Below are 15,247 nucleotides of genomic sequence, written 5' to 3' on the forward strand. Positions count from 1 at the left end.
TCATATCATCACAGTGCTGACCTTTTTTAACACTGTCACCATAGAATCAGCAGTGAAACGATTCACAGAATGTACTGTTAGATATGATGTGGTGACGGTGATGTGTCCCATTCAATACAGCAAAAACAAGGACTGTCTGAAACAGTGCCTAATGACATACTACTGTTTCTATTTTCAGTTTATTAATGCGTTCAAAAGTATAATACAACATTTATAACAAAAACTCAAGATTATTTTAAAATTAGGCTGATATTAATTTTATTAGAACCTCATTCTGGATAGTAACTGTATTAATTCATTCAGGATTTTAATTTTATTGATAAATTCATTCGGGATATTAATTCTGGATATTCATTTTTTTAGAACTTCATTCTGGATATTCATTTTAACTGAACTTCAATTTGTATTAATATTATTAGAATTTTGTTCGGGATATCATTTTTTAGAACTGTATTTTATATTAATGTTATTAGAACTTGATTCTGGATATTCATTTTATCAGCACTTCTTTTTATATTATTTTAAATGAACTTTGTTTTCTATTAACTTTGTTAGAACTTTATTCTGGATATTCATTTTATTGGAAATTCACTAGGAATATTTTAATAGAACTTAATTCTGAACATTAATTTTAAGAGAAATTCCATTTTTTAATATTCATTTTATAAAATATTAATTTTATTAGAAATTCATTGTGGATATTAATTTTATTAGAACTTCATTCTGGATGTTAATTTTATTAGAACGTCTTTCTGGATATTAATTTTATTGGAAATTCATTCTGGATATTAGTTTTAATATAACTTCTGGATACGCGTTCTGTTAGAAATGTTCTTGTTGTTTTCTATCATATTAGGATCATATACAGCTCTGTTCACCATTAATTCATCTTAATTATTTGAATGGTAGTGTGTAAGTAATTACAAGTTTGTTGGGTTTTCTTATTGTGTGTGTGTGTGTGAGAGAGAGAGAGAGAGAGAGAGTATAACTGTATTGGCAGCCTGTAACAGAAGAGACCATGTGATGTGAAGTCTTCCTTCATGTGACTGAGGATGAAGATCAGCATGAGGAGCATCACAAATGCTTATTTGTTTCCACTTTTACCACAGACTCCATACAGTCAAGCACTCTCTGCTGTCTTTCTTTCCTCCTTTCTTTTCTTCTGTCTCTCTCGCTCTCTCTGGGATCCGGTCAGCAGTTTAAAGCGGTGAGTTGATTTACTGACAGATTAAAGCAGCTTTTATCCTCCATGTACTTTTTGTTTAGGATCCAGATGGAAGTTTTTCAATGAGTTTAAACTGAATAAGAAGTTGAATGTGTAAAAATGACTTTTTTGCAGCAGATCTCAATCAGATTCAAGCTAACTTCAGTTTCAAGTCAGTGTTAATGTTATTCATGGCAGCCACTTTGTTCATTTTTGCCTACGTAAGCGTCAGTCTTAAAGGAACGGTTCAGCAAAAAATCTAATTTGCACAATTTTGCCTTCATAACAAATGCAGTCATTGTCAAAAATACATTGCATAACTGAAAACAGTAGTGTCAGCCATGCTGATGACTGACATTTGTTTGTACTTTAGTCCATGTTTATAGATAACAGTGTCATACAGTGTCAGAAACCACATAAGCAAGTCTATTAGAGGTTACCTAAAGGAGAATCCCTCAAATTTTCCAAAATGTCTGTAATTAAATGGTTAAGATGTAAACAAAGTCATTCAGAGTGGTTTGGTGTGAAATAATCCACAAGAAACTTGGCGAGTCAGAATTGTTCACAGTGGTGGTGAGAGGAACCAGACGTCCACCTCAAAAAGCTCCCTCACAGAAAGTTACTGCACAAAACTGTCATAAATATGCTGCTTGAGGTCTGAGACATTATTTTACACTGTTTTTTGCTTACATTTTTTTTTAATGCATGCAGAATGTGGCAAGACAAAATAGTCCTGACAGAAATTTTTCAGAGTTTTCCCACCATTTTACCAACATTACATACAAAACTCAGCAAACATGTGGGCTCAATGGTGGTTTTGGAAAGTAAAGTAAGCTGAATAGTGAGTTGGATAGTTTCTCTACAATAAACTATTTTGCATCAAACCACTCTGAATGCTGTTCAGAGTGCCGCAGCACTCCAGTGTTTCCCAATCCGGTCTACAGGGCCCCCCAGGCAGTCCACATTTTTCCTTCATCACTATGTGTTGTTAGTTAGGTTGGAGCAAAAACTTGTCTGGAGGGTCCTGAGGACCAGGTTGAGAACCACGGCTCCAGAGTGAGATTTTCCAGTTTTAAAGTCTGAAAAAAACCCATCTGATTATGTATCTTAAAGGTGCAGTGTGTAAGATTTAGTGGCATCTAGTGGTGAGATTGCAGATTGCAACCAACTGTATACCCCTCCCTCACCCCTCCCTTTCCAAGTGTGCAGTAGAACATACGATGGCCATCAGGTAGATTAGTACACTAAATTAGCTGTCCAGCAGAAAACGAAACTTCAGCGTCACTCTGAAGACATTTGTCCTTCTTCAGTGATTCCTATCTGGGAAAGGCCACCAATGTTTATCCTTGTCTTCTGCCATCGTCTGTCCCAATTCACACTCATTTGCTTTTTCGTGTACTACATAATAAGTATGGTCCTCCATTTGTTACACAGCCCTGCTGGTGACATCCCGTATGAATAAAAATAATCCGTGGTCACGACTTAGTAAGGCGTGGGAACGAAATAATTAAGTCATGGCCATGACTTAGTAATGTGTGGGAACGAGATCCCTCACAGCTTAATAAGGTATGATCTTGTTCCCACGCCTTACGTAGTTGTGACTTAATGACTTAATTATCTCGTTCCCACAGCTTACAAGCTGTGGCCATGCCTTATTGTTATAAATATGGGATTTCACCAGCAGGGCTCCATAATTTGTCAACATTTGGGTTCTCAAACTTCTTAGAACACGAAATGGTTAGGCAGCACCGACAGCAACCACTGATTCTTCTTTCTGTGTAGCTGCAACTTCAATGTAAAATTGCAAAAGGCGCCCTCTAGAGCCAGTGTTTGGTTTGGTTTCTGGGCTGCTGTAGAAACATGGTGGTACAACATGGCAGCCTCTGTTAGAAGAGAGCAGCTCCCTGTGTAGATATGAAGAGTTCATTCTAAGCTAAAGAATAGACAATGAGTCATAGTTAGGTGATTATACACCAATGAAAACAGGGTTTTGTGCACTATGTTCTATTTCTGCCAATAGACCCCCCCCATATATCTTACACACTGCACCTTTAAAGCTGGGAGGACCTTTTGAAAAACTACAACTGCTTTGGGTTGAATTCTTGATTTTTTTCCCCGCTAATTTTACTGTTAGGAAGCTAAATGTCTTATCACAGCCTCACAGCTGTAGTAACTGTTTTCAAATTATCATTACTATGGAGAGAACGGATTACTCTAATGACAGAAATGACTCATCAGAAGAGGCGCACAAGAAGCTAAAGGCTACAGTTAGCAAGGTAGCTACCATAGCTAGCTAGATATCTTACCTTAGTTTGGCTCCTTTTCTGTGGCTGAAAGGGTTAAAGTCTTGTGTCTGTTGTCCATTTTGCTCTAAATAAACACAGAATTACTGTTTTCTATGACTTTGTTCTAAAACTGATGGTAAGAGTTATGCTAATGCTAGCTGGGTTATATTTATCAGCCTGTAGCTCAGCCAGGTTAGCAGCCAGGATTGGTTGGCACTACAGGGATTCCCAATAGACCACTGTAGTCGTGTCGTCATTTTGTAGTCAGCGCCATGTTCTTATATTAGGAACTCCGGGTCTGAGCTCCATTTCTCTATGGCCAGAATGAATAGGGTTTTCGAAAAATCGCCTCTATCGCCCCCTGTGTTAAATAATGATGTTCAGAGCCCGATACGGTTTGTCCTGTGAACATTCTTCTCTCTAACACCACTGGATCCTCTGAATTACGAGGTCGTAAAGAGTTGAAATATGAATATTACTGCATGTGAGCTAAAACTACTGCACACTGAATTCACGTCACTAGACTGGCAGCCTCGTTAAGCAGGTTTCACCTCCTGATAAACTGATTTAGGCTTTCAGAATATCCTAGTTTTTATTTTAATGCCAGTAACATTTTTCTGAGGACATTCGCCAGCTTTTTGTTCGACTTTTCCCGTTCCACCTTAAGTGGTACTGCAGTCACGTTCTAAATTGCTGCGCCATTTAAGGTGGAGCGGGGAAATCTGAACAAGCAGCCGGCAAAAAGAAGCTGACTTCAGCTTCATGGAGGGTTGAAAGGCCTGATATGAGGAGGTTTCTCCATTCCGCTTAACAGCTGAGTAACATTAACTTAATTTTGCGGTTTCACCGAACTAACAGGTCAGTATTTTGTCTTGTTTGCTAATGGTTGTGATAGCTAGTCACAGCTGCGGCACCATTTAAGGTGGAACGGGAACATTCAAACAAGAAGCTTTGAAAAAAGAAGATTAATTCAGCCTCGTAGTTTTTACACGGGTAGTATTTTTGATAAGTAGTTTTAGTCTATCAAAATATCCCACCCATTTTATTTACGGGTATACCTGTAATTAAGCGCTGCGGTCAGAGCACCGGCACAGCCCGCCTTAATTTCGTGTAGCTCGGTGACATCAAATTGATGCGCAGTAGCTTTAGCTCGCATGTAGCAATATTAGTATTATAGCTCTTTACGACCTGGTAATTCAGAGGATCCAGTGGTATTCAGGAGAAAAATATACACAGGACAAACCGTATCGGGTTCTGAACATTTTTATTTAACACAGGGAGCGATAGAGGCAATTTTTCAAAAACCCTATTCATTCTGGCCATAGAGAAATGGAGCTTAGACCCTAATATGGGCATAAGAGCATAGCGCTGACTACAAAATGACGACATGACTACAGTGGTCTATGGTTATATAACGTGTTTGCGTAATGCATGCTGGGAATTGTAGTGAAAGAACGATGATGAATGAAAACGTATAAAAATGTAAAATGATAAGTTTTGTCAAACTAATGAGGCTGATGGATTTGATGCTGCACTACAGAATACTGCAATAACATGACAAATAACACAGTATTAGATCAGACAGCATGATGCTAATTGGTAAGCTTTCATTCCTTGTTAGCTTATTAGCCTCGTAGCTCCAGTGCAAAACTGAAAAAGCAAACCTCAAACGCCAAACATGTTGATTTTTTTCTGAGCTGTTCCTTTAAAAGACTGAGATCAGTGTGTAATTCTGAAGCTGGGTGCTGTTCATGTGTGTGGAAGTGTGATGTCATGACTTCTGAGCTAACACTTTAGTCAGAGTCACACAGCAGTTTATGAGAGCAGCCTGCTAGCTCACGTGATGCTATGTAGGCACTGAATCACTGCTGCATCCAACCTTTGCTATTCATTGTCTTTTCAGATCAGATCAGATTTTGGCTGGAAGGCTTCCCCACACATGCACACGAACACGATTTTAGAGATGAACCTCCACGACTGCTTATACTTCTAACCCAGATTACACCTAGAAAATATTCTCAAGCAAATAGATGCAGCATGCTAGACCGATAATCCTGTGCAAAAGGCTTTGAAATCATTACTGTGTTCATACTATTGCTGGAGGTTTAACACAGAAGTCACATGACCTTCTTTTCTTTCTCTTCTAAAGGCAAAGGCAGTGCAGACCCCACAAGCTTTCCCCTTTCCTCCATCTCTACTGAGTGAATCCGAGGCACATTCAGGTCAGTGTTAATAGTATAAAATAGAGAGAGAGAAATGGGGGCTGGAGCTCAGTAGATTTTAGCGTTACAGGCATATTTAAAGGGCCTTTATCCTACATTTTTTTGTTTTTTAATTTTTTTCCCTTAAGGTTCGCTTATGACACTTGTATGGGTTTATGTACTAAAAAAGTAATTTATGATACCTTTTGACTTGGCCGTTGTCCAGCCTCTCTTTATCCCCAGGCTGTACCTTTAAGGCTGCTTTACCTATATAAATACAACAGAACTGACTGGCTGCCCTGTATTGTGCCTCATTTAAAAAGCAGTCCATGCTGAAACACTCCTTATAACCTCACAGCATGAACAGTTGGGGCTAAAGTGCTGTAAACAGACATATGAATAGGCAAATGACATCACAAAAACGATTAATAAAAGCTAGGATGCTTTTGCCGGACTGGGGAGAGAACAGTATGCTTTGAAACTTTAGCACTATCTACATGCTACGTCAAACTCTTGTATTTCAAAAAAAGTGAGGAAAATTCATTTTTTATGATATAGACCAGATAAGTAACAGATATCAATAGGTGTACGGTGAGATGTTTAAATGTACTTTAATTTGACTTTAATCTCTATCGGATAACATTACTGTGTTTGGGATATAGACTGTATATCAACTTGGATTGTTAGACATTCAGTGGAGTCCAAAAGTCTGAGATCACATTGAAAGTCTAAGAAAAGACTAAGAAAAAAAGTCAAGTACATTGTTAGAAATAAAGGTTCTGTGCAGGTACATTTTTCATTCATCAAGGTATAAACAATGTAAATGTACCATCAAAGGTACTACAGGGGTTTTAAGGTCTAATTGTGAACCTTAAAAAAGTGTTTTAAGGTGAAAAGTATGTATTTATACTTTATCATATCTTAATGTTAAGAACAGAACAATAAAATAAAAAGCCTGGAGACGAGACGGGGTGTGTGGAGTCAGTACAGCAAAGGAAATATAATTTCAATGGATTATGGTACAATTATGTTCCCTGACTAAAGGTACTAAGATGTACCCTTTAAGGTAGTGACAAGAAGGGGGCTGCCCCAGTGACAGTTTTGTAACTGAATGCAAGAAAGAAGACAAGTACAACGAACTGCATTATTTCTAGGTTACTATGCAAATGTAAGCTTTGTCCCATTTTCCATGTTAAGGCCTGTACAAAAATTTCTTCTAATGAAGCTCATGTTCAGACAATGGGATCTGCTCATGAGAGGTTTTGGCACAAACTGACATCCAGCTTGAGTGCACATTGTCATTAAAGCAAAAGAGGGGCAGTTTTCAAAATGTCAGTATTCCAAAGATTACAATTCACACAAATTGTAATGCAGATATTAATTTGTAATTTAAAACTTCTATACAGACGAATGCAAAATAAAAGCATCTTCACTAGTTACTTCAGACTTTTGGACCCCACTGTACAGTCATAACTGTTGCTCATATTTTTTGGGGGAGGTTAATCACACAGTTTTGCCAGCAACTATTTGTATGTTCTCTTAAGGTGACCATTCTCTACATGCTTATGTGTACAGGTGTGTGCATCTAAGGCAAGATGCAGACCATTCGGACCATAGAGACGCAGCTTCCTATGCTGCAAGAGAGCTTTCACTCGTCTCCCTTTAGAGAACGGGATCGAGAAAGGAGAAAAAGCAGCCTCACAAACCTCATTAGGAAACAGCAACAACTGCAACAACGTCAGCAACTGCAGAGAGAGTCCTATCAGAAACTAGAAGAAGTTGGTGCCCCACTGGGTTGCGTTGAGCATCCTCGGCTTGCTCGCTCATCCAGCAGCCCAGTCTGCGAGTCAGCAGAACTAGCAGATGTCCGAGGGAGGGGGAGAGAGAGAGAGCGAGAGAACACGAGAGATGACACGAGAGAGGGAGAGGCGTGCCTAGATCCGTCTTCCGCCGTGGCATCACGGCATGCATCATCGCAACAGCTGTGCCCGAGTGTGGAGAGAGGGAGAGGGAGGGGGGGATTACAGAGGGAGGGAGAGAGAGAGAAAGGGAGCGAGGAGAGAGAGAGGGAGCAGCAGCAAAAGCAGCAGCAGAGGGAGAGCAAGCATGAGCAAGAACGCTCTCAGCATGGCTTGATTGCTAAGGGGGTTCGCCTGCTGAGGAACATGGGCAACCAGGAGGCCAAGCAGAAAAGGGCAGAGACAGTTAAGGATGGTCTTGATGATAGAGACCCCGAAAGCTCAAAAAAGAGCAAGCCAAAGTCCCAGGGCAAAGCCGGAAAGTGGTCCAGCGACTCAGCCAAGAAGAAACCCAAGACGGAAAGCTCCAAGAGTTCCGTCTTCTCCAGCATCCGCATCCGGAAGGGGCTCTCGCGCAAGACAGTGTCTAGAGAAGATGTGCTGGATGAGGGAACAGGGATTCAAGGCACTGACCGCTTCCAGTCGGCTGATGATTTTGAGGGTCTCAAACTTCACAGTGATCTGGAAAGAGATAAACTGGCAGCAGGAAGCAGGGAATCAACCATGGATACCACAGAAGAAGATGGGTCAGGGTCTGATACAGATCTCTACAGTTTCCACTCAGCCACGGAGGCTCAGGACCTGCTGGCTGACATCCAGAGGACCATCAGCCTACATCATCAGCCTCTAAAAGGGGATGGCATAGTGGGGGAGAAAGGATGGAGGTCAGGGGACCTCACGGATGGAGAGGGTCAGACTCAACTTGAGTGTCAAGTTGAGATCAGGCGGGATGTGGCGGCAGAAGGTGGACGGGACAAGAGTGAAGATGGATGTCATGAAGACCAGACTGCAGTAGCTTCTTGTGCTGCAGAAACAGATAGTAAACTGATACCCCACTCTTATTCAGGGGACTTTGGAGTTGGAGGAACTGAAAGTAAAACTGCACCTGCATCACTGGAAAGTCCTAATGGCCTTCAAAGTGTCACTAAAACTGTGAGCAACTACAGCATCCAGGATACCGCAACAACCAGCACGTCCTACGAGAGCGCTGAGGAGCGCTTGGGGGAGAGTTCCTCTCTGTCCTCTCAGGTTGAGGAGTATCCCCACGGCCTGAGTCAGAGTCTGGAGGTCAGCCTAAGCTCAGCTGAGCAGCTTGGGGACCTCAGGCCTAAAGTCAGCCGAGTGATTTTTGTGCCGCAAAAGAGTGTGAGCAGTGTGGACCTGAATATAGAGCGCTGTGAAGATGATGACATCAGCGTGGAAGAGGAAGGGCCGGGGACGTCACTGACCCAGTGGTTGTCTGAGAGTCTTTTAGGCCCAGGGGCATGGCCCCGGAGGACCTCCAGTGCATCCACTGGAGTCAAACCCTACCCCACCATCCAGCCGTCCTACGTGAAGACGACTACTAGGCAGCTTTCTTCTCCTCCACATTCTCCTGGCCCAAGCCCCAGGTGCCTCCGTAGAGCGAGCCAAGAGCTAAGCCAGGGGTCAGTTCAGAGGTCATTCAGAGCTGAGAAGTGGAGAGCCCAAAGACAGCGCTCTTGCAGCATTGCAGGCACGGCAGGTTTTCACGGCAACTGGGACAGGACTGTAAATGGGCGGTCTGAGCTTGCCGAAAGGGGGTTCCTGACCCTCGGACCCCACCGGGTATCCTCCTGTTTCCAGGCAAACTCTGGAGCCTCATTTCAGGATGTGTTTTCAGGTGAGACAGCAGGTTTGACGTTCACAGTACATCAACGCTTTGCTTTGCTTTCAATATACTTTACATTATTACAGAATTGAACAATTAATTTCATAGTTACTTACATAATGAACTACATTTACATTTCATTTACATTCTGTTCAGACAGGATCAGAGTATGTTTCAATGGTAAATAAATGGCAAAATGTGTAAAAATGTGAATGATGCCAACTTGTTACCAAATTAAAATAATAATGAAATATTTCTTCTGCTTATGACCAAAAATGTGGTATCACCTTAAAGGGGAATTCCATCAACTTTTCAAAATTTCAGAGTAATTCCATAATGAACTCATTCAGAGTGGACTGAAGGGAATCTCTAGAGAAACCAAGTCCGAATTGTTCACAATGGTCGTGATAGGAACCAGACGAAAAATTGTATCCCTTTAAAAGTTCCTTCACAGGAAGTTATTATATGAAATAGTATGAATGAATACGTTAACCAATATTCTAAGACATTGTTTTATGATAGTTTTGAGATCAGATTTGACCTAAAACATATTTGTAAAATACTTACATGGCAGAGAGATACATGCAGGGCATTGCAAAGCCCCAAAAGAGTTATTTTGTCAAATTTATCATTTTACATTTATCAGTATTTCATATTTAAACTCAGAAGACACATGTAGGTTCACTGGTGGTTTTGCATAGTAAATAAAATGTCTATATTTGTGTTGTGGGCATTGTGACCTCTGGTTCCCATCACCACCACTGTAAAGAAATCTGAGTTAAGGTAAGTTTCTCTGGATCAGAGCATTTCAGTGTCTTTGGGAAAAATTTGGGAAATCAGTGGAATTCCACTTCAAATAAAAGATTTCAATGAATCACTGACACCTTCATTTGTGGTATATCTAGTTAATATCTTAATATTTCATTAACACATTATATTTAGTTGTATTGAGCCATTTTTTTCTTGTAGACTGAAAGCATTAGGTATAATGGAATTCCAGTGCATACTGCTCACAATGAAAGAAAGTAGAACAGAGGGCTTGTTATCTTGTCCTCTGTTCTTCACTCTCTCTCTCTTTTCCTGCCCCAAGCTCAGAGCAGTGATGTCAAAACACACAAAGTCTGACTCTCAGACATGCACCCAGTGCACACACACATACACACACGAAGGCCCCTGGTTAAGTAAGAGCCGTGTGGAATTCTGCTTGAATGGGTCTGAATGTCACAGGAAGCTGCACGCACACATATATACACAAACAAGTGCACTGAGTAGTCATGTAAGGATAAACTGGAGGAGGGGGGGCAGTCATACAGTACTATGCAGAAGTGAGAGACCACCCTTCATTTATGTAAGTTCCAGTCAAAAGACCATAAAGTATGTTATTCATTCAGTAAGTTATTCATTTCTCAGTATGTATTTCTAAAGGGAAAATGATTAAAAGCTACAAAAAAATGGGACTCCTCCTTGTTTGCATAGTGGAGAGTCGTCCTTGTTAGTATACTGGACAGTATCTCCGCCTATCACGTGGAAGACCGGGGTTCGATTCCCCGACGGGGAGGCTTTGCCCTTTGGGGCTGTCATGGGCTGGAGGTTAGGCAACCGAAAGGTCACCTTTTTGATCCCCTGAGCCGACAGTACATGACCCCCTAACTGCTCACTGGGCGCTGTGGATAGGGTTGCCCACCACTCTGGGCAAGTGTGCTCACTGCCCCCTGGTGCGTGTCTTCACTAGTGTGTATGTGGTGTCTCACTGCACGGATGGGTTAGATTGCGGAGGTGAAATTTCCCCACTGTGGGACTAATATGGGTCACTTAATCTTAATCTGATCTGACTCCTAACAACCAACTGGAAGACCTGGTGGACACCAAAACTGCCCCCATCAGATAAGCAGCACTTACAGCTTTCATCTTTGAGAGAGCTATGGGTCTGAAAGGATGTGTAGCTGTCAAGAAGAACCTCACTGAGAAAAGGAGACACATCAAACAAAGAAGCTGAACAATGGACTTACCACCCCAGAGTCCAGACCTCAACATCACTGTAAAAGTGTTTAAGATTACTTGGATCGTGAGAAACAGAAAATGATAAACCAACTTCTGAGACTGAACTTCTGAAAAGAATGGAAGCTGTAATAAAGGTAAAGAGTGGACACACTAAACACTGACCAATTATATTAAGTTGTTGAGGCTTGTGGAAAAAGAATACGTTGTACATAAAGGTCATTTTGACTGGAAATTAAATAAATGAAGGGTTGGCTCTGATTTTGCACAGTACTATATTTGTTTATTTGTTGTTGTTTACTCTGCCAGCCTCTAGATAAGCTCAGGGGTCTGTCTCACAAAGCTTGTTCAACTTAGAGTTCTCAACCTAGTTTTAGCCTCACAAATCCTAACAAGTAGAATGGCATTTAATTTGTCTCATAATGGCACTCCACAACTTTCTCTGTTAACCCAAGTTTAGACACTCAAACTATGATTAATTCTCAAGTGCTTGCACAAGAAAGTGTGACGTTTATGATGAAGAACCAGTCAAGAGAGTCATCAGAAGGAGTCAAGCAGTAAAAAGCAACACTGTTGCCACTGCAGCTGTGTTTGTTGCAGTAAGAATTGTTTTATATTCTTGTTATCTATGTAGTATGTCAATATTTTCACATAATTGATACAAAGAAGTCACAAAGAAAACCTGAAAACGACAGGCGGTCTCCATCTCCTTCAGACGGCTGAATAAATCACTGACAATTTTTTGCTTCGTATTTAAAGACTTCTCCAAATTTAATGTGGACAACTGGGTAAACAAAAAAATAACATCATGATTTGTTTTCAGTGTACACATTTTGTGCCCATCCGTGTTCACTGGGGTCAGTTAGACCTCAGGCTGTTTTAGCTGTGAAAAACATAAGAAATATCATACGTTTTTTAGTTGTTTTGGATGATATTGAGCTCAGTATTACATGAAAGCTGCTTTAGAGCCCTAACCTAACATACCCACACCTGTAGTAGTGCGAGAACCATGGATAGTTCACACTGCGTGAGGGAGGGGAAACAGAAATCCCAACAGATCTTCCCAGAGGTTTAAATCGCTGGGGTCAGATTTTAACCCGAGGATAAACAATGTTAGTAAATGTGAAGATAACTGCTTTAGCATGCAGCAACAAGGCTGATAGTCAGGCTCATTAGGGGACAGTGGGCTGTAATGCAGTATTCAGTATGGAAATGTTAAAACAGGTTACAGTGTAGGGCTCTGGGGGCCTCTAGACCTCTGCTGGATGTATATTCAGCTTGTTGTTCGGCAAGCTAAGGCATTAGCAGCGTTATGTTAGCATCTAAGAGCAAAGCTGTGCACCATCCTGTGAGCAGTTACTTCATCAGCAATGCAGGCAGCAATCTGTGAGTGATAATCTGGAGCGTAATCCAGTCTGCCAGGGTCTGCTCTCAGGCTGCTGTTTGTTCATAATCTGTGTGGATTATCGTCAATTTATTTTTTTTCCACTCCACTACCACAACGAGTGCAATAACACGAGGGGTGTCTGAGCAATATGGCCAAATGAATATATTTCTTTGTGGGTTCTCATCATTTGTAATCCATGATTTCTAATGATTTGTAATCATTTGACATTGTGAATGTGGGGATGTTAAGATATTTGCCCCTTTTACTCCATGTGCAGGGTCTGGACATATAGGTACACCCGTCAGGAAGTGATCAAACCTTCATTTGCCTCAAACTTGCCTCAAACCGTGTGCAAATCTCTAATAGTCCTACTGTAGCTAACAAGTAATGAAGGCTAGCCCTTTAGCCGTGTGTAAACTGCGTGTCTAAACCACCACACACTCACCTAAAACTGTGTGGAGTTGTTCAGTAATCTGATTTAGACTTGTTTATGTGGTTTCTGACATTGTACAACAAAGGTTATCTACAAACATGGACACAAGCATGGACACAATCTAGGCCTCAAGATGGCTGCTGCAACTTTATCAATGTGACATTATTTTTATATTTTTATAGATATCAGTGTGTCATACAGCGTCAGAAACCACATAGGCAAGTCTATTAGAGATACTGAACAACTGCACATGGTTTAAGATGTATGTGGTGGTTTAGACATGCAGTTTACACAGTGCTAAAGGGTTAGCGTCCATTACTCCTTAGCTACATTAGCCTTGTATCTCCAGTGTAAAACTAAAGAAACAAACCTCAGATACTAATCATGTCTCAGACAAACTTTGGTCAGCAAACATGTCTTGGCTGATTGCCCACATTTGGTCAAAGTAGAAAACTCTTTAAATTCGATTTTTCACTTATCTGTCGTTTTCAGGGGTGTAGGAAGAAGTTTTAAGCAGCTTTTACATGACATGAATGATGACATCATGCAAAATAATTTACCTTTTTTCCCATTTTTTTTTACATCAAACAAAATGTGTCACACTGCACCAAAATGAGGTGAGAGACAACGATATATACAAATAACTGACCCATCAGACCCCTGATGCACATCCTCTCTGATCTCACATTCTAGATGCTACATGGTGACCAATCGGATTGTGGGTGTGTGGCACGGTAATTGATTATGTCACACCCCCCTAAGCACCCCCACTTACTGGTCACTTTTACACTAGATACGTCATGATTAAATTTGGAATCAGTCTGCATGAGTGGCAAACCGTGTCTTCAGATTCAGGACATAAATGTTAAAATTCTGTCTAAAAACATCTTTAAGATAATGCTAATGCCTGCTAGTGGTTCTAAGGGGATTCTGGTAGTATGCTAGTGCTAAGCTAATGACAATTCATATGAATTGTTTTTAGCTGTTCTAGATTAAATACCGTCATTTGAAGCTTGTAAAAAACATTCAGTGTTTTAGTTGAAGCTTGGAACAGAGATATTAACATATATTTTATCTTGTAGCAGTTTTACAGTGAGTCCTGGCATCCCTGCTGAAAAAAACAGCACAGACCAGCAAGCATTTCATGCTGATCAGTGCTGGTTTATACTGGTCTAGTGCTGGTCTGGTTCAGGTTTGGCAGGTCACCCCAGCATGGTCATGCTGGTTGGCCAGCATACCAGCATCAAAACACAACATATGCTGGTTTTGCTGGTGACCAGCTGCTGCCGCTGTTTTCCATTCCTAACAACTGACTGAAACACATTGGTTAGGCGGCCACTTCACAGTCAAAATATCTAGAACTTCCAGAATTCCTAGAGTGACTTTTTTTTCTCAAAAATTGATCCCATCTATTCAAAATCAAAACATGATAGTATAGTATTGTTAATGGTTAATATGATGCATTAGGCCTTCGGTCCATCTCATGAAGTCCCAACTAATGGGAGTGCTCACTTGGCTGTTTCTACTTCGATCCCACAGAGAAAAAAATTCTGATTGGGTCATTTTCCATTGAGCGTTTCAAGGTGGGACCCAACCTTCAGTTTCCTACCAAAGCTAAACAATAAAATAAGAGTATTACTACAATAATAAGTACAACAAACATCATAATTCTATTGAATTAAAATGAACTAGCAATTACAGACATTGCCTTTTTTCGCAGAAATCATGAGGTCTTCTCTGAATGCCCTGTAGTTTCCCCACAGATTTGCACGGGGGTAGTTTTTTCCTATGCTAAAACGCAGAACACAGTAGCTAAATGCCTTCATTGGTCAGACACATTAAAGCAGGAAAGTCATTAAAACAGGGCAGTGCTGAGGACTGGAAGTGATGAATAAGTTCAGCAGTGGTGAGCTTGTCCACAGGAAGCAGAGAGCTAATGAATAATATAATAGGAGGACTTGATATAGCTTTGTGTTCAGTGATGCTCTGAAAGGATTATTGCACCCAGCCAGAGCAGAGAGAGAGACTGAGAGTCCAATGAGATATTGAATGTGTCTCTATCTGATAGATGAGTGGGAGGAAATTAAACTA

General features: G+C 40.8%; 1 protein-coding gene across 1 annotated transcript in view; it reads left to right on the plus strand.

Annotated features, from left to right (window-relative positions):
* Window positions 1–1,109: 1,109 nt before the first annotated feature.
* The window catches only part of LOC118824174 (formin-2), a 77,046-nt gene continuing 62,908 nt past the window's right edge, over window positions 1,110–15,247 (plus strand). Inside the window, 3 exon segments of the mRNA XM_036594154.1 lie at window positions 1,110–1,207; window positions 5,639–5,711; window positions 7,266–9,350. Of these exon segments, the coding sequence (XP_036450047.1) occupies window positions 7,286–9,350 (2,065 nt within the window). The 5' untranslated portion in view covers window positions 1,110–1,207; window positions 5,639–5,711; window positions 7,266–7,285.

Source organism: Colossoma macropomum, unplaced genomic scaffold, assembly GCF_904425465.1.
Source record: "Colossoma macropomum unplaced genomic scaffold, Colossoma_macropomum, whole genome shotgun sequence".
NCBI lineage: Eukaryota > Metazoa > Chordata > Actinopteri > Characiformes > Serrasalmidae > Colossoma > Colossoma macropomum.